Source organism: Aedes aegypti, chromosome 3 (assembly GCF_002204515.2).
Source record: "Aedes aegypti strain LVP_AGWG chromosome 3, AaegL5.0 Primary Assembly, whole genome shotgun sequence".
NCBI lineage: Eukaryota > Metazoa > Arthropoda > Insecta > Diptera > Culicidae > Aedes > Aedes aegypti.
Window position 1 is genome coordinate 297857857 of NC_035109.1, and position 21329 is coordinate 297879185.

The window sequence follows — 21329 nt, forward strand, 5'->3', positions numbered from 1 at the left end:
CAGCTGGTGTGTTCATTATGATCAATGGATTGAAGAAGAACCGTCAAATTGAGTGTTTTAGGATGTTTTTTACATTTTTTATACAACTTTTCTTTTAGGGATCGTTTAAATATTACGTTAGACAATAGAGGAGGGAGAAGTCTTTCGTAGGAGGTTTACAGTCTATACAAAAATAATAAATTTTCCATACAACTGTTACCTGTGGAGGGAGGGGGTCTAAAATTGAAAAAAATGCATCACGTAATATCTGAATCATCCCTTATATTTTACAACGTTTATACAAATTGTTATACAGAATAATACGGACCGGTATAATCGACATAGACCAATGCGACGGAAAAGGACTAAGGATTGGAAACTGTAAATCCCTCAACTTTATCGGAAGCACCCGCAATCTTCGATGCATTGAAGAACCGCCTCCAAGAATATGGCCATTCGTAGCACCTATTTCCAACATAGCTTTCCGTACCGATACACCTGGAGATCACCACAGAAAACAGAATCGCAAATCGACCTCGTTTTGATTGATGGACGGCACTTCTCCCCCATTATCGGCGTCAGGACCTATTGTGGCGCTAACATCGACTCCGACCACTACCTGGTAATGGTAAACCGTTAACAACCTACGATACCGACGCCCGCCTCGGTATGACCTCGAGCGACTGAAGCAGCTGGATGTCGCCACAGCATACGCTCAGCATCTCGAACAAACGTTGCTGGAAGAGGATTCGCTCACCGAAACCTCTCTCGTGGACTGCTGGAGTACAATAAAAGCAGTCATCAACGTCGCCGGCGAGAACAATGTTGGGTACGTTGAACGGAGTCGCGGAACGATTGGTTCGACGAGGAGTGATTCTGGAGGAGAAGAACGCAGCGCGGGCAGTAATGCTGCAGCCTCGGATCCTTGCTGACAGTGCATCATCTGTGGAAGTCGTGCCTATTATGGGCACCAGAAGAACCTGCGGTCAAAAAAGATCCGTCCCCGCACCAAATGGACCATGTACATAACGCTCATAAGGTCGGTAGTCCTCTACGGGCATGAAACGTGGGCGATGTTCGAGGAGGACCTGCAAGCATCATCGGAGTCTTCGATAGTCGGGTGCTTAGGAGAGACGTGAGACGACTAATGTTAATCAAATGGGAACTAATCGACAATTGTCACCTCAAACGCCGTAGAGAATAAGCACATATCATATTATTTGATGGTCATGAACCGTTTATGAACTATTTGTCATGTCTACCTATCTCAAGTGATAATAATTATTCTACCTTTTGACTCTGGTGCGTTTTACTTGTTCGTATCTACGGGATTTCTTAGCTATAAATACCTACTGGCTGCTGTAGGTGCAGAAGAGAGATTTTATATTTTTTTACAGGATATAAAACTGTTGACATAACGATATTCAAGTGATAACAGTCTAAGGAAGTGAGTGCATGAAATGAAACTAATCGCATGGATTGGCATCATGCTCATCATACATAGGTTTCCTAATTTTATCAGGCTTTTGGTAGGACTGCTATATGAGCAATCGACATCACTTTTTCAAAACCAGAACTACCTGAACAAGTGAGCTTAGCAATTGAAACTGACCGCCTGTATCGGTATAATTGCTCATTTCATTCATCCCGATTCCCTGTTCCATTTGATGTTTAACAGGATTTTTCATAATATACGCAGAAAAACTGTTTATGAGCTATAGAAATACCGTTTTCTAAACGATAACAGTCTACGAAATTAAGTACAGAAATTGAAGCTGACCGCATAGACACAGTATTGGACAAACATTTGCAACTTTTTCGATTTTCCGTACAAAATGGTCAATTATATACGATTTATCTGAAAATAGGAAAGCCTCACACAAAAACTATCTTCGGCAAACTTGTTCATATTGTCCAATAAAGAAACAGGTTTGTCCAATAAATAAACAGCTGAAGATACCATAAAATTAATCCTTCAGCTTTTTAAGTTACGTAAATTAATAAAATTTGTCAAAAAAAAATCACTTCAATCAAATCGTTACTGATTTTGAACTCGTTATTGAAAAAATCGCTCAAAAATATATGTTAAAATTTAAGTTATGCTGTAAAAATTTCATTCAAATCGGTCTATAAACAACTGAGATCTAGCCTACCACAGTTGAGCATTTTGTATGGAAAATCGAAAAAGTTGCAAATGTTTTGTCCAATACTGTAGGTATCATGATTATTTTACCAAATTCTCCATTTATCGGGCTTTTGACAGGATTTCTCATGTTATATTTATCCAGAGATTTTACAATAAATTCGCCCAGAGATTCTCCCGAGAATTTTTCAGAATCTCCGCGTATGTTCGTTAAATTTTAGAATTTCTTAAATAGTCCAACTTTAAATGTATCTAGAGATGCCTTAAGTTTTTTTTCCCAAGTTTCCTTTAAAAATTCTTTGACAGACTCTTCTCAAAAAAATACCAAATAATTCATTCAGGATTTCGCTAGGAAGTTCTCCAAGGAGATGCTATTTCAGAAATAATTGAGGCTATTTTTCATGAATTTGAAACCTAAAATTTATGATCTAAGCCCTATAGACATTACTGATTCCGGGGAAGTACATAATTAACCCCTCTACCAGCAGCTTCATTTTTTATCGCGAAACAAATTCAAATTGTTTCTCAATATTTTTGCACCAAAGAAATCTGCTGCTATGAGATATTTTCGCCATGATTTCGGGGCTCCCAAGAACCCGAGGCCCGGTGCGGAGCCCCCTAGCTACTACTCCCCTGCTTGTACGAGATTGGCGAATTTAGTGTCCTGGCATAGAGGACAAAATAATGAATCATAAGTTACATCACCAAAATTTATTCATTTGGACCCCTAGAAAAAGCTTCTTAGAAAATTTGAACGGAATCATACGGGGGGTTTCATACGGGCATTTCTTTCATTCTACCCAAACAAAACCATCCGTAAGGGTTTCGTTTCACCGGAACCAAAAGGCTCCCGATCCTTAAAGGGATACTGTTTTATTTCTCGTTAATACTTTTCGCGCCTCGCAATACAATATCGACAAAAAACTATCCTAGATATATTGAAACGTTTTCGTTTCTATAAATTTACGCGCGTGCTTAACTGCTTTTCTCGGATTCTTCCAGTGTTTCGAAATTTGTCAATAACGAATTGGGTTATTTGAATGGTGTGCAACGATGAGACCGACACAAGTTAAGTTATATAGAACGGTAGAGCAATTAAGCGATTGATAACTAGCGGGAAAAAGCGAACTTCTAGTTCAAAACGCTTGTGGCATCCTTGGGAGGTCGTGTAAGCATGAGAGGGATGAAAGTGTTAACGACTAACAGAGACACAATATGAACGAAAAACGATTCACAAACGCTCCTAGCAAATGAGGACCAGAAGTATTCTGGAATAAGCAAAGTTTGTTATAAAGATAGCAATGGTTTAATTGGAATGACAAATGGTTTGTTCAATGATTTATCTAATGAATACTGATAGGGATAATTGTTTCGATTGATTAGGTAGTGATGATACGTTTCTGTCAGGTTGATCAAATACAAATGGATTACGAATGATAAATGCGATTATAGACAATAATGATTGATGATGAATTATATGATTTGTATGTTTGTTGATGGATTGTACACATCTATGCGTTTGAATTAGAGACCTAAAGTTACGATTTGCGTAAACCGAAGCCGCACAGTTCAGTATCCAGTTCAGGGATTCGCAACGCGGCGAATCTGATTCTTCTATCTAAAGTTATTCTCATTCTTCAATTTTTCCTACTAACCGATGAGTACGTTTCCTTTCCGTAAAATATTGGCGTGGGTAGCGAATGATTGGATCTGGATTATGATTAGATGTATATAAGTGAGGAGCTACTACGGGATGGATCTCTAGCATTAAATACGCTCTTTAAGTTGGATAATCATACTACAAAAATAGAGTCCTTTTCATTTCGTTATCTGCTACTATACTGCGGTTTCTACGATATCACACGGTGTGTCAGAGAGGTCGGGAAAGTTTAAGTTTCAGAGGCTGTGTCTATGTGTCTCTCGGTCATGTTTAGAGAAGATATGTTTCCAGTTGTCTTCTTCCTGAAGGTTTGTCGAAAGAAAAATGTTGTGCATTGAAACTTTTGCTAGATGGTTCTTGTGAACGGGTGACAAAGTGGTTATGAACAAATCTACTGTTTTATTGTCAGCCTAGTATCATGTCTATCTTCTCTAACTCGAATGTCAGCCTTTGTGTTACTGCTATTTGTGCTGTTGCAAATGTTTCTGATTGTTCTTCTGTTCTTGGGTATTGCATTTTGATCGTTATACTTCTTGATGGTTCCAGGAGTACCTATATTGAGCAGGTCCAGTCTAGAGAATTGGAATGATTGCGATAACTAATGAAGCTATAGTTGTACGCCACGGACGGATAAACTTACGCAGAATGGACAGCATTAACCCATTGTCGCAAAATTTCGCATGAGGAAAATACGGCCCGAAAACAACTTAAATCTAGTATAAAGACTTACCACGACTACGGCGAAAAAACAAATAAGAACAACTTAGGCTCCAGACTTTACAGATAGTTACGTAAACTTAAACGTAAGCTGCTCGTATAGCTCCGCCAAATGATGACGTCGGCCATCATCAGGCGCTGTGCTCAATATAAATCTCCTGGGCCGTATCCTAGAACCGATCCTTGGATGACGCCGTGTACTCCATCTCGGTTAGATTCTGAATCTCCTGCAGCTCCTGGAACTTCTCGTGATCCCGAATGTGCGCATAGTTAGCCGCAAGGCACATCAAGTAGTGCACCAAGCTAAGGATGATCAGCAGACAGCTGACCGTCGCCAGGATAAACATAATCTCGCACTTCTCGACGCCATCCTTACAGAATGCCTTCACCTTGCTCTGTTCACAGATGTTCATGTCCTCCTGTTTGACGCCCGCTGGGAACATGAAGTCTGCAAAACAACTCTTTAGATCTATTTCCGATAACTTAACTCTAATGCTACTTACAAAACTGCGTCAAATCGATGCAGTTCCGGTGCGATTGCACATTCGGATTCTCGCACATGTTCCAGAACACGGTAAACATAAACGTGACGATGCTCAGGAAGCATAAGATCACGATCCACACGATCTTCAGCACGTACGTTATGCCCATGAAGACCGCACAGGAAATGCGGCCACCAACGCGGGAGCCCCACGCCCTATAGACCTTGTACCGGGTGGCCCCGGTAGCCAGGAATCCGACAAACAGAATCATCAGTCCGAGGGCGGCCATCGAGGCACCAATCACCACGAAGATCATTTGAACTGCTTCAATCCTGTGGGAAACGACAATTTCAGATTAGCTAGAATCCAGGAAATTACGGATAAAAAGCTTACCACAAAAGTCGCAGATGAAAGACCTGGTCGAGCATGATGATGGCGAGCGAGGTACCGCGGTACATTGTACCGCAAAAGATGGCCACCCCGATAAGGCACATGACCGTCGCTATCAACGTAGCGTACGGTATCCGGGTCAGGCATGATTTGCAGCAGTCTCCTGCGGAATGGAATCGATACGAGAAATGTTATAATATATTATTTCAGAAAACCTTAAATTTACATTAGGAACCGAAGATGTTTTCAAAGCGTTATGAACATTTAAAAATGTATACACAAGCAACGATTTCTAATAGTGATGTAAACTTGGAGCAGTGATATTTTAATGATTCAAAGAAGAATATGTTAATGAGGATGTGTAACAATTACACTCATACCATTTTATTTGGCCCAAGAAGCCTAAAGCAATCCGAAAACATTAACAGGTATGATGAAGCTTCAGAAGATGTGTTTTCCACGGCTGTTGGGAAATAGATACTTGGTACGTAATGAATCTACTTGAAGTGTCTTACTCAAGAAGATTTTTTAAATGGAAGCTCCGAAAAATACTCTATGGATTCCTTCAAAGATTCATGAAAAAATTTCTCAAAGAAGCCCTCAGTTTTGGAATTAAAGCGATTCTTTGAAGATTTTCATCCAGGACTTCTTCAAAAATTTAATCTAGAGTTATCCTAGGGATTCCTCAAGTCAATTTCAAATTCTCATTTCTCCATTTACATGACTTCAGGTCTTCTCTAAAAATTAATCCAGTAATTTTAACTAAAGCTATCTCCAGGAAATATTCCACAAGCTATTATCCGCTGTCAGCAAGAATCCAAGGTAGGCGTACTAATTCATCACCTAGTCCATCACTTCGTACGCATCCCCATCTATTGAACCACGGTGAGTTTTTTAGCACCCGGCTCTGCCTACTAACGTGTATCTTTCACGCATTCTGCAATCTTTTCAAATGTTGGGCTGACGATGTCCACGAAGCAAACAAACTGACTGAATCTGTTGAAAATAGTTCCTCGGATTTTCGCACAACACCTTCTAGCGCGATATTGTGAGTGCGCTTTTCAAAGCCCAAGCCAGCGAGTTCGGTTTGTGCGTCGCCGGAATGGTTTTTTTTTCTCTCGGTTTTCTTATTTGCTGGGCAGTGCGCTTTCTGAATTCATATGTGCCAGAACGTCTACTAAACGTATCCTATGATCTTTCAAATTCCATTAACATTCCAAAATATCCCGTAACACCTATAACAGGTCGTAGAGTTCTCTGCATCTTTCGTAAGTAGGTTTTCAATTAATCATTCCTACCCATTCCTCAGCATTCGCAAGGACGTGGCCAGGACCGCTCTCAACTGTAGGATGATGCGTTAATCTTGTCTAAGAGTCAAGGGTTAGTCCCAAGTCTTTGACTTAGGTAACGGACGGGAATGAGGCAACCCTCGTACAACGGTCTAGGGCTATACCACCTACGAATTTGTGCGAATTGCTTAACCCATTAACGCCCAGTGATCTATTTTGAGATCAGATGCCTCGGACGCCCAGTGATCTATTTTGAGATCAGTAACATTTTTGAATACAGTTAATTTTTTAGACAAAATGGATGGTTGGTATCTTTGGCAAAGTTGTGAAAGACCCTAAGGGCAGTCCAATGACAAGTTTTTTAATTCAGATTTCTTCCACTAGGTTGCGCTATCAGCATAAAACATATCTGTTTTGTCACCAGCTCTTATCGGCGTCACCACGCTCGTCGTATACTGTAATAAGCGTGGTTTGCAAATCAGAGATTCCTGAATAATTACAGAATGGATCCTGTGCCGGAAGTCAGTGTGGATTCCGGGATTCCAGAGTGCAGATTTCAGAATATGTTTTTGGGATGCCAATGTGGATTGAGGAATTCCAGTGCAGAATCCTGGGAATCCCGCAAGGATTCTGGGAATCCCGCAAGGATTCTGGGAATCCCGCAAGGATTCTAGAAATCCCGCAAGGATTCTGGGAATCCCGCAAGGATTCTGGGAATCCCGCAAGGATTCTGGGAATCCCGCAAGGATTCTGGGAATCACGCAAGGATTCTGGGAATCACGCAAGGATTCTGGGAATCCCGCAAGGATTCTGGGAATATAATGTGGATACTGGGAATCCAATGTGGATTCTGGGAATGCAATGTGGATCATAGGGTTTCAGTGTGAATCTTGGGAATTCAGTGTGGATCCTGGAATAACAATGTGGATCCTGGTGTTCCAGTCTGGTTCCAAGTGTTTCAGTGTGAATCTTAGGATTATAGTGTAGATTGTGTTGCTGCATTGTAGATCTCTGGCTTCTAACGTAGATATTGGGATTTCACTAGGTTTGTTGTATTTTTATGTATATCCTTGGACTGTTGTTCAGATCATAGTGTGTCAGTGTGGATCTTGGTATTCCATTGTGTATATTGAAATTCCAGTTTGAATCCTGGGATTGTTACATAGTTCGTGTAATTTTAATGTGAAACTTGAAATTTCAGTGGGGACCTTGGGGTTTCAGTATCTTGATACTCCAGTATGGATCTTGCGATTTTAGTGTGACCCGCAGGATTAGAACATGGGTCCTTGTTTTCTAATGTGAATGCTGGGATTTCAGTGCCAATTTTTGGATTTCAGTGTAGATATTTTAGCCCCAGTGAGTATTTTGCATTTCCAGTGTAGATCCTTGGCATCCACTGAGGATCCTGTATTCCAGTATGGATTTCAGATGCGGATCCTAGGATTTCAGTGCAATATGGGGATACTAGTGAAGAGTTTGAGTTTCCAGTGTGGATGCTGGATTCCAGCATAGATCATGGATTTTCAGTGCCGATTTAGAGATTCTAGTGTAGATGCTTGTATTCCGGTAAGAATTCTGGCATTCCAGTGGGAATTGTTAGATGGTAACCCAAGGATATATTGTGGGAATCCTGTTGGAGTTATGTTGAAAGACAGTGCAAATGTTGTAAAAATTCTACGGAAATGATGAGCAAAAAGTTTTAAAATAAGGTACCGCGGGGCAAGTGGGTAAATGGGGTAAGTGAAAACAATTGATATATTTTACTGAATATGTGAATTAATGTTTTAAACTCATGCGTAAACCTTTGAGGTCATTGAGAACATTACGATAGGTAAGAGATTTCTGAGATTTTTCAGCCATTATTACATAATAGAGTGAACAATTGTTAACCTGTCAACTGTTACTCCGTAACAAGTTGGCGGCGTACAATCTTATTTTAATATTTTCAGTGGCAAAAAGTTGCGGAAAACATTTTTTTTGTACCACTTCTTAGTTGTCCTTTGTGACAGTTTTAAACTGCTATAAAAAAAGTTTTAGAATTAATTCGACGTAGACCTAAAAATAACTAAATTTAAACACCGTCAATTTTCTTATCAGGTGGGTCAAGTGAAAAGTTTATCATTCGAGATTGAATTTGTGTTTTCTCTTTAAGTAGCCATAAGTAAACATGGTTCGCAATTATCATAGAAAAACATAACGTGCTGATAATTCAAGAAACACTATACTCAAGCGTTAAAAGCTATTAGAAATCATGGAAATTCTCTAAAAGATGTTGGCAAACATTACAATATCAAGTAGACATTCGGGCAGCCAATTAAAAGGAAGACGTTGACTGAAAAGTTGCAATATTAGAGAACACACGGAAATCTCGTGGAATGTCTATGTAAAGCTAGTTCAAAACATAAAAATGGGGTATAGGTCTATTCACATAAAAAAGACCCTAAATACGCTATTGAAGGATTCCGTTAGATTTCTCCCGAAGAGTTATTCGACGTCATATCCGACTTTCTCAAAAACAAATAACGAGCGGTGGATATTCTACAGAGCAGAAATGCAATTGCTGTCCTATAATGTAAGAACTAACATTGGAAATGTTGCAGTTATAATGTTGTCGAATCATTTCAACTAACATAACAAAACGAAAGAAAATTGAAGTGAAAAGAATAACATTTTCTTTGTTTACATGTTACTTATGTTATTGTTCATTGGGAAGCCTTAACAAGTGTTAAAGCTAATAGAAATCGTGAATATAACTGTTTGTTTTTGAATTTATTGTTCAAAACGGTAAACTTTTCACTTGCCCCACTTTTGGAGCAAGTGAAAAGTAAGGAGACATTTTTCAAAAACTTTTTCTGTATTTTTTTCTTTAATTTTTCATAAAAATCAATTTCAGCATGCTGCTTATATATGGTGGGAGTCAAGCTAAAAAATATACACAACCTCATTTGTTTCAATTTAAAGTCTCTAGAATTGGAAGAATCTCAACTATGCGAATTCCATTACCCACTTGCCCCACGGTACCTTACATTGGGAATCTTACGCGAATGCTGGGATTCTTGTGAAGGTCCTGTTGAAATCTTATCTTGTAGTTATATAGCAAATAGTTAGTATTCCTGAGAGAATCTCGTAGAAATACTTTGGGAATTTGGATTGATCTTATTAGAAAGAGTCATGTGAGACTTAGGGAACTTTTTGTAAAACCTGGAAGAATTGTTTGGGAATTGTGTATAAATACTGCAGGAATTGTAGGGGGAGATCCCCCAGTGCCGGACAGCACCCAATACCGGACAAAGCCGAAACATTGAGAAATCATGATCCAATCAAGATGGTGTATTAGTAGAAAAGAAAGCTATTATGTAGACTAATGATTGCGTAGAATAACACATCCTTGAAATATGCATGCCTTTTTAAAAAAGTAGAAAAGTTTGAAAATCTTTAAAAAATTGACGTATCCACTTAATTATGAGCCAATTTAGTAAATATTTTGAATATGAAAAAATACTTTGGATCCCGCAAGCATGATCGAACATAATCCTAATTTGATAGTATGAATGTATTTTGTACCTTAATTGAACTAAATATGGACAAATTACAATTTTGGTTAAGCACCTCCTGTCCCTCAGTTTCGGACAGCTTGATTTGTTATATGATATCTTTGTAATTATTGCATCAGTGTCTCAGAATACTTTTATTTTCCATGGGTTCCGTCGATCATGGTATCAAATATGCAATAAAATTAAGAATAATGAACATTCAGAACAACATCGTAAAATGTGCTATTTTTCATCATATATGAAAGAGGTTTTTGATAGGCATCTTGCAAACTAAGAAAAACTCAAATTATTCTTGTAAATGTAGCAAATGCATTAAATTGGTAATTATAAACTATTCCTATAGTGTACACATTCGATGATGTTCAAATTTACAGAATTCGAGGCATTTCCAGATCTTGTCCGGTATTGGGTGCCACCTTTTAAGATCGATCAATTTGGTACTAAAACTCATCATCAAAATTCAATATCAAAATTCATATTTATATTTTCAAATTTATTTTTGTACACTATAAAAATGATAATATTTACCTTAAATGGGTAACACGAGCCCATAAAATCAATATTTTCCGAATTATGAATTTAGTGGCTTAAGTGTCCGGTACTGGGGGATCTCCCCCTAAACCTTATGGGAATTCCGTGTTTTTTTCTTCATGAGCATCCTGGAAAAATTCCAATAGGGATTCTGTGATATTCTTCGAGTCTTGTGGGATGCCTTCAAGAATCCTGTAGAAACAATAGGAGGAGAATGCGACTACTGCGGCTATATCACGGAGAAAAAAATATAGTAACTACAAACAAATTTTGGTTTGTTTCAACCAAAACTTTAGGTTGAATTTTGCACAAACATAAAATCAATTTGAATCAACTAATCGCGTTGTTAGAAATAAACTAACATTCTGCGTTAAATATTTAACGCCGTCTTAGTTGAAATCAACAAACATTTGTTAGAAATAACTAATTTGTAGGTTGTTTGATTTTGACAGTTCTCAAAACAAACGAAGAAAATAGTTGAATCAAGCATTATTTCTAGTTTGAATCCACCAAAAATTAGTTTGGAACAAACAAGTGGTGCAATTTGAAACAAACAACAAATTTATTGAAATAACGTTCTGATTATATTCTCTCTATTTGTTGTTTGAGCTTTATAAATTAAGATATGTACCATTATACACAACATATTAATTACCTGAATCATTGACAGAACATTCAGCATCTTATAATATTTACAGGGTGGCCACCAAATTTCCATTTTGAAATTCCCGCTTTTTTCCCGGTTTTCCCGGTACAATCGCCAACATTTTCCCGGTTTTTGATAGCTTAATCATTTCAACTCAATTTCCAATCTTTTGATTTTTTCTTCATGAAAACAAAGAGTTCTCAAAAGCAAACAACACACTTAAAATGAAACAGATTTTTCTGTGGAACAACAGTGGTTTCTACATAACTGTCAAAACTTCGGTGAAAGCTAAAATTTTACAAAAGTTTGGGAAAAATTGACATGAATTGACAATGAAAATCAGTCTTTTTACCATATACCGAAAATTACACTGAAAATCTGTGAAATCATGTTTGACCGGCGTATTTATAATTGCGAATTCCGCTAAAATTTATATTTGTGTGTATTTATATAAATATACTGGACCGGAAATTCATAAAATATCTCCGAACTATTCAATACTTTTGACAGCTGAGCTTTTCCAGCTTCATGGATCGATCAATGAAATAAAACATCAATATTCGGTTGAATTGCACAGAAATTTGTGATTTATTCCAAGTGTGAAGTTTAAGCTGGAAATTAAACGAAGCCACACATGTAGAAGAATGTATCTCTACTTAATTTATTATTTTTTTGTCGATTATTTAAAGAATGAAATATTAGATACTTTTTAAAATAATTTATTGTAAGAAAATAAAACTTGAACCTTGATTCAAAACATCGAGTCAGAAATGTTAGAGAAAAGGTTAAAATAAATGTAATTTTGACAGTATTGGAAAGATTTGAAAAATATTTCGAAACATGGTTAGCGACGTTGTGGGAATAGTCGAACATTTTTAAGACGCATAGTGTAAAAAGTAGAAATTAAATCATTAAAAAAATTAAGCATTCCAATGTGTTATTCAAACATAACGGTTTTCTACGACTTCTGGTCTGTAGCTCCAAAATGTTCGTTCAACATGATTTTCCCGGTAGTCATCTCAAATTTCCGGTTTTTCCCGTCTTTTTCCCGGTGGAATCAAATTCCCGCCTTTTTCCCGCTTTTCCCGTTTTTCCCGGTTCGGTGGCCACCCTGTATTTAGACTCTGGTTGCATTATTTTATAAGTAAGTTTCATATTTTTACATGACAGTTTGTTTTCAGGCACAACACAAAATGAAAACATGGCTAACTCTCGAACCAGAGTTTGAGCTTGCAAACAATCTAAATATCTAGCTTTTTTCAAACTAATTCTTAGGTTGTTATTTCTACAAACAAAAAATCAGTTTGTTTCGATGTGTGGTGTTGTTTGAATCAATCTTATTTTTTGGTTTGATTTAAGGAATTTGTTAAGGTATCGTGCAAACTGAAATTTGGTAAAAATAAACCAAATTTTTTTTGCTAACAACTAATATATGTATTAGTTTGATACAACGTTGATCATTGTTGTTCAATCAGAAAAATATAAGTTGGAAACAAATAAATAATGTAGATAGTTAGGGGACGGACCTGGTGTAGTGGTTAGAACACACGCCTCTCACGCCGAGGACCTGGGATCGAATCCCATCCCCGAGATAGTCACTTAAAATTTCAGTGACGACTTCCTTCGGAAGGGAAGTAAAGCCGTTGGTCCCGAGATGAACTAGCCCAGGGCTAAAAATCTCGTTAATAAAGATAGAAAAAAAATGTAGATAGTTTGTTTCAAACAAAATTTTGGTTTACAAACAACAAGTGTTAGTTTCGAAACAACAAAAATTTTAGTTTGAATTTCAACCATTTTTTGTTGTTGTTTCGAACTAGCTTGTTTTTTCTCCGTGATGTGTATGAATGTATGTATGTATGAATGTGCAAACTAGTATGTGTTGTGCATGTACGTGTATGTTCTTGTGTGTGCTTTGTACACATGTCACATTCAGCATAATTTTGTGATGTAGTTTTCAAATAAACCTCTCTTTGTTATTTATATTAATGGTGACATGTTATTACCGTTTACATTATGTTTGTCATAATATCTTGTCACTTTTGAATGCACCATACCACCATACCAGTTGGTGTGTTTTCTTGACAAATGGAAAAATGCTAGGGTTGTACCAAATTTAAAACCAGACAAAAATCCTGCAGAAGCTTCTAGCTATCGTCCAATCAGTTTGCTTTCCTCCATCAGCAAACTTTTTGAAAAGGTTATTTTGAACAGAATGATGGTTCACATCAACGAAAATTCAATTTTTGCCAATGAACAGTTCGGATTCCGCCATGGACATTCGACCACTCATCAACTTTTACGTGTAACAAATTTGATCCGTTCCAACAAATCTGAAGGCTATTCTACTGGTCTTGCTCTTATAGACATAGAAAAAGCATTCGACAGTGTTTGGCATGAAGGTTTGTCGTAATATTAAATTAAAAAACTTTAATTTTCCATAATACATTGTTAGAATAGTTCAAAGTTATCTATCAAATCGTACACTTCAGGTTAATTATCAGAACTCCAGGTCTGAAAGACTTCCTGTAAGAGCTGGTGTTCCCCAAGGCAACATTTTGGGACCAATATTATACAATATTTTCACATCTGACTCACCTGAGTTACCTCAGGGATGTCAAAAATCCTTGTTTGCGGATGACACAGGCCTCTCCGCCAAAGGACGAAGCCTGCGTGTCATCTGTAGTCGATTGCAAAAAAGTTTGGATATTTTTTCTTCATACTTGCGAAAATGGAAGATTTCTCCTAATGCTTCCAAAACTCAACTAATAATATTCCCACATAAACCATATTTGAAACTTTCAAGTAAACATGTTGTCACGATGAGAGGGGTTCCAATAAATTGGTCAGATGAAGTAAAGTATCTAGGGCTCATGCTAGATAAGAATTTAACTTTCAAAAATCACATTGAGGGCATTGAAGCCAAATGTAACAAATATATAACATGTCTGTATCACTTATTAACAGAAAAACGGAACTTTGTCTTAAGAACAAGTTTTTGATCTTCAAACATTTTTAGGTCATTTTGTATGCTGTACCAATATGAACTAGCTGTTGTAATACCAGGAAAAAAGCTCTACAGAGGATTGAAATTAAAATTTTGAAAATGATTTTGACGCTTCCTCACTTGTATAGTATCTCACATAGAATATCCAATGTTGAAACGTTGGAACAAATGTCAAATAAAACAAATAAAAAATTTAGACAAAAATCATTGCAATCCTCTATTGCTATGATTAATACGTTAAGGTACCGTGGGGTAAGTGGATACAGAAAAATCAATAGTCAACTTCATTACTATGTACAGCTAACGTGAATAATGGAATTAAAACTTTTTTCTGTGGATAACAAACGAGGGGCTAATATACTTCAAATCATCGATTATTTGGATTTGTTTGATTGTTATGTATTGAGTATGAGGGACCTAAAAATTTGCGCCAAATAATCCAATTGCCCCACCATGGTGGGGTAAGTGGATCACCAATAGAAAAAAATCTGTTCTCAAAACAAATGTGATGTAATTATGTATAGTTAGAATGATATTACTCTCGTTCTTATTATTAGTGCCAATAATGGTACATTTTAATTCTTTAAAATTGAAAAGTATCTTTATTATTCAAAATATATTGAAACATATGAATACATTAGTTTACACTAATTCGCACAACCAAAAAACATTGTAACTAGAATCATTTGAAGGAAATTGATCCATTTATACACATAAGTTATACAGAAGTATTTTAGGATTATTCCTAACGATGTTTTTGAAAAACACTCGTAGTTTGAAAATATTAGTTACATTTATTTTTGAATAATAAACTGAAATCTTTTTATTCTATTTATGAATATGTTTGTATCATCTGTCTAGAATAATTTATATGGTCAAATAAGGCACGATAATATGCTTTCAATTGAAGAGTTAGTATATTATGCTCTTTTGCAACTCAGCTTAGATAAACCACGAAAAATTTCGTGTGAGTTTTGAAATAATTATTTATTTATATTTTTTTATACCAGAGAGGTTAAAAAAACTTTTAGGTGGATTAGTTCAAATTCTTTTTGGCCAATTTAACAAATTTAAGCTGGGAATGAAAAAAAAATAAAGGAAAACAACATTTGCAAATATTAAAACTTATTAAAATTCCCGTACGCAGTCTGCCAATAAATGATAATAATACTTGATCCACTTACCCCACACCATTAAAAAGTAGGTAAGTGTACCATGTACAATATATCTGTATTTGTTTATAAAAATCACATATTTTTCATTGTGATTCATTCAATTAGAACTGAAATGCTCACCATGTGTCGAAAAAACTAATAGAATTCGATTTTAGACAGAGATACAATGGATTTTTGATTGATGGAAAACAATTTAAAAATTAATTAATATTTGCAGCTAACAAGTTTGCTTGTGTTAGTGTACGTGTAGTACCAGTTTTGCAATAGTATGAGTGTGGACGTAAGAATATATCCTAAAACGAAGCAATGGTGCGAAAACATTCAACATATTCAAGTATTTATGCTTAATATTGACGAATGATCCACTTACCCCACTGGTACACTTCCCCCACTGTACCTTATATATTTAGGTTAAGTAAATTGATAGTTTTTTTTAATATAAGCAGGTGAAATCAACTCACCTGTAAAAATTTGAACTGCTACGGCAAATGAAATTTAATATGTTGTTAACAAAATGTTAATGAAAGCTCAATTTTGTTGTACCTAATTAGGATGATGGTGTTGTATAACACAGAACACCTAGATATAAGAAATAAATGTAATGTTTGAAACGATACTAATAAGAATTAGTATGTGTTGTGCATGTACGTGTATGTTCTTGTGTGTGCTTTGTACACATGTCACATTCAGCATAATTTTGTGATGTAGTTTTCAAATAAACCTCTCTTTGTTATTTATATTAATGGTGACATGTTATTACCGTTTACATTATGTTTGTCATAATATCTTGTCACTTTTGAATGCACCATACCACCATACCAGTTGGTGTGTTTTCTTGACAAATGGAAAAATGCTAGGGTTGTACCAAATTTAAAACCAGACAAAAATCCTGCAGAAGCTTCTAGCTATCGTCCAATCAGTTTGCTTTCCTCCATCAGCAAACTTTTTGAAAAGGTTATTTTGAACAGAATGATGGTTCACATCAACGAAAATTCAATTTTTGCCAATGAACAGTTCGGATTCCGCCATGGACATTCGACCACTCATCAACTTTTACGTGTAACAAATTTGATCCGTTCCAACAAATCTGAAGGCTATTCTACTGGTCTTGCTCTTATAGACATAGAAAAAGCATTCGACAGTGTTTGGCATGAAGGTTTGTCGTAATATTAAATTAAAAAACTTTAATTTTCCATAATACATTGTTAGAATAGTTCAAAGTTATCTATCAAATCGTACACTTCAGGTTAATTATCAGAACTCCAGGTCTGAAAGACTTCCTGTAAGAGCTGGTGTTCCCCAAGGCAACATTTTGGGACCAATATTATACAATATTTTCACATCTGACTCACCTGAGTTACCTCAGGGATGTCAAAAATCCTTGTTTGCGGATGACACAGGCCTCTCCGCCAAAGGACGAAGCCTGCGTGTCATCTGTAGTCGATTGCAAAAAAGTTTGGATATTTTTTCTTCATACTTGCGAAAATGGAAGATTTCTCCTAATGCTTCCAAAACTCAACTAATAATATTCCCACATAAACCATATTTGAAACTTTCAAGTAAACATGTTGTCACGATGAGAGGGGTTCCAATAAATTGGTCAGATGAAGTAAAGTATCTAGGGCTCATGCTAGATAAGAATTTAACTTTCAAAAATCACATTGAGGGCATTGAAGCCAAATGTAACAAATATATAACATGTCTGTATCACTTATTAACAGAAAAACGGAACTTTGTCTTAAGAACAAGTTTTTGATCTTCAAACATTTTTAGGTCATTTTGTATGCTGTACCAATATGAACTAGCTGTTGTAATACCAGGAAAAAAGCTCTACAGAGGATTGAAATTAAAATTTTGAAAATGATTTTGACGCTTCCTCACTTGTATAGTATCTCACATAGAATATCCAATGTTGAAACGTTGGAACAAATGTCAAATAAAACAAATAAAAAATTTAGACAAAAATCATTGCAATCCTCTATTGCTATGATTAATACGTTAAGGTACCGTGGGGTAAGTGGATACAGAAAAATCAATAGTCAACTTCATTACTATGTACAGCTAACGTGAATAATGGAATTAAAACTTTTTTCTGTGGATAACAAACGAGGGGCTAATATACTTCAAATCATCGATTATTTGGATTTGTTTGATTGTTATGTATTGAGTATGAGGGACCTAAAAATTTGCGCCAAATAATCCAATTGCCCCACCATGGTGGGGTAAGTGGATCACCAATAGAAAAAAATCTGTTCTCAAAACAAATGTGATGTAATTATGTATAGTTAGAATGATATTACTCTCGTTCTTATTATTAGTGCCAATAATGGTACATTTTAATTCTTTAAAATTGAAAAGTATCTTTATTATTCAAAATATATTGAAACATATGAATACATTAGTTTACACTAATTCGCACAACGAAAAAACATTGTAACTAGAATCATTTGAAGGAAATTGATCCATTTATACACATAAGTTATACAGAAGTATTTTAGGATTATTCCTAACGATGTTTTTGAAAAACACTCGTAGTTTGAAAATATTAGTTACATTTATTTTTGAATAATAAACTGAAATCTTTTTATTCTATTTATGAATATGTTTGTATCATCTGTCTAGAATAATTTATATGGTCAAATAAGGCACGATAATATGCTTTCAATTGAAGAGTTAGTATATTATGCTCTTTTGCAACTCAGCTTAGATAAACCACGAAAAATTTCGTGTGAGTTTTGAAATAATTATTTATTTATATTTTTTTATACCAGAGAGGTTAAAAAAACTTTTAGGTGGATTAGTTCAAATTCTTTTTGGCCAATTTAACAAATTTAAGCTGGGAATGAAAAAAAATAAAGGAAAACAACATTTGCAAATATTAAAACTTATTAAAATTCCCGTACGCAGTCTGCCAATAAATGATAATAATACTTGATCCACTTACCCCACACCATTAAAAAGTAGGTAAGTGTACCATGTACAATATATCTGTATTTGTTTATAAAAATCACATATTTTTCATTGTGATTCATTCAATTAGAACTGAAATGCTCACCATGTGTCGAAAAAACTAATAGAATTCGATTTTAGACAGAGATACAATGGATTTTTGATTGATGGAAAACAATTTAAAAATTAATTAATATTTGCAGCTAACAAGTTTGCTTGTGTTAGTGTACGTGTAGTACCAGTTTTGCAATAGTATGAGTGTGGACGTAAGAATATATCCTAAAACGAAGCAATGGTGCGAAAACATTCAACATATTCAAGTATTTATGCTTAATATTGACGAATGATCCACTTACCCCACTGGTACACTTCCCCCACTGTACCTTATATATTTAGGTTAAGTAAATTGATAGTTTTTTTTTAATATAAGCAGGTGAAATCAACTCACCTGTAAAAATTTGAACTGCTACGGCAAATGAAATTTAATATGTTGTTAACAAAATGTTAATGAAAGCTCAATTTTGTTGTACCTAATTAGGATGATGGTGTTGTATAACACAGAACACCTAGATATAAGAAATAAATGTAATGTTTGAAACGATACTAATAAGAATTAAAAAAACAGTGCTTATTACCAGAACGAACGTAACAAATTTTATGACCGGTCAAGCGATATGTATCTTATCTGAATGTGATATTTTAACAGATTTGGAAAGTATGAAAAACACATTCATAAAATTCGAATGTGCACTGAGATAGGTACGATATCAATTACCTACCTATATCTGAACGTGATACCGAAATGAATGTCGACGAATGGCCATTCATTGATCATGTTATGAAACGCACAGAGAAGGAGAAGACGAACAAACAACAGCAGTTAATTACAGATATACACATATGTTTACATACAGATGAATGTAATGAAGTATCACTTTCGATGCAATGCAATAAGCAAGGAAATACGTGTAGGATGGGTTCATTTGTGCAACCCCGAGATCATGACGCCCTATAGCTATATGGCTTGATGGATAGCGTGCAACTTAAAGCATTTAATTCAGTGCACTTCTGATGCAGTTTCTAATGACAAAAAAAGTGGCGATCGATATTTTGGAACGAGTGCTTTCTCGGAAGTTTGCGTGACTAATGCACTACCCTTCGAAACGTAATTCACACAGATGTACAGTTAGTGCTACACACGTCACGTATTTTTTATCTTTTAGGGCAAACCTTTCGAGCGCCTTCCATGTATGGTGTTATCAGAGTACCGATCCACTGATAAGTTGGACCGATAGGTGAGGCTCCGTCTACTAGGGGCTCTGTGCTGCGGTTGCTGGCCAATGTCGTTTCCGTTTCCGTTGTTGTTGTTCAGGGTATTGTAGGCTCTGGTCAGTGTCCCATCGTCGTCAAAGTTGGTCTCCAGCAGAAAGTCGTCCCGAATCTGCTGGGAAGGCACTCGATTCCGCGATCCCATCGTTACAATGTCGTAGTAGAAGCGATTACTACCACCCGATGCACCAGCGCTGCTAGATGCTGCCTGTTGCTTCCTCGATAAGCGTTCACTCACTGTCCGCACTGTTGTGTGTTCGTCGTCGTACCGTTTGGGAGTAGGTGTTCCATTCAGTAGAAACGATAGGGGTTACGATTGGAACACTCTAAATCTGAGCACGTGTAGTAAGGTCGAAATCTAACTATGAAAATCCTAAGTTACAAAATTTCCCACCCCCAAAATTTTGATTAAGGTACCGTGGGGCAAGCGGGTAATGGAATTCGCATAGTTGAGATTCTTCCAATTCTAGAGACTTTAAATTAAAACAAATGAGGTTGTGTATATTTTTTAGCTTGACTCTCACCATATATAAGCAGCATGCTGAAATTGATTTTTATGAAAAATTGAAGAAAAAATACAGAAAAAGTTTTTGAAAAATGTCTTCTTAGTTTTCACTTGCCCCAAAAGTGGGGCAAGTGAAAAGTTTACCATTTTGAACAATAAATTCAAAAACTAAAAGTTATATTCACGATTTCTATTAGCTTTAACACTTGTTAAGGCTTCCCAATGAACAACAACAACATAAGTAACATGTGAACAAAGAAAATGTTATTCTTTTCACTTTAATTTTCTTCTATTCAGTTATGTTATTTGAAATGATTCGACAACATTATAACTGCAACGTTTCCAACGTTAGTTCTTACAATATAGGACAGCAATTGCATTTCTGCTCTGTAGAATTTCCACCGCTCGTTATTTGTTTTTGAGAAAGTCGGATATGACGTCGGATAACTCTTCGGGAGAAATCAAACGGAATCCTTCAATAACGTATTTAGGGTCTTTTTTATGTGGATAGACCTATACCCCATTTTTATGTTTGGACTAGCTTTACATAGACATTCCACGAGATTTCCGTGTGTTCTCTAATATTGCAACTTTTCAGTCAACGTCTTCCTTTTAATTGGCTGCCCGAAGTAGACATATTGATATTGTAATAGCTTTTAACGCTTGAGTATAGTGTTTCTTGAATTATCAGCACGTTATGTTTTTATATGATAATTGCGAACCATGTTTACTTATGGCGACTTATAGAGAAAACACAAATTCAATCTCTGATGATAAACTTTTCACTTGCCCCACCTGATAAGAAAATTGACGGTGTTTAAATTTAATTAGTTTTAGGTCTACGTCGAATTAATTCCAAAACTTTGTTTATTGCAGTTTGAAACTGTCACAGAGGACAACTAAGAAGTGCTACAGGAAATTATTTTCCGCAACTTTTTTCCACTGAAAATATTAAAATAAGATTGTACCGTTTTGA

The 21329-nt window shown here is 35.8% G+C and overlaps 1 protein-coding gene across 3 annotated transcripts in view; it reads right to left on the bottom strand.

Annotated features, from left to right (window-relative positions):
- Nucleotides 1-2945: 2945 nt before the first annotated feature.
- Nucleotides 2946-21329, bottom strand: part of LOC5571878 (neuronal membrane glycoprotein M6-a) — a 32492-nt gene continuing 14108 nt past the window's right edge. Inside the window, exons 1-5 of one of the 3 annotated variants that reach the window (XM_021855070.1) lie at nt 20373-20389; nt 19750-20094; nt 5375-5534; nt 5003-5313; nt 2946-4947 (exon numbers count right to left, since the gene is read on the bottom strand). In XM_021855070.1, the coding sequence (XP_021710762.1) occupies nt 4670-4947; nt 5003-5313; nt 5375-5534; nt 19750-20094; nt 20373-20388 (1110 nt within the window). In that variant the 5' untranslated portion in view covers nt 20389 and the 3' untranslated portion in view covers nt 2946-4669. Of the gene's footprint in view, nt 4948-5002; nt 5314-5374; nt 5535-19749; nt 20095-20372; nt 20390-21329 lie in introns of those variants that run through there. The other 2 variants (XM_021855071.1, XM_001659938.2) reach the window with 2 other exon arrangements.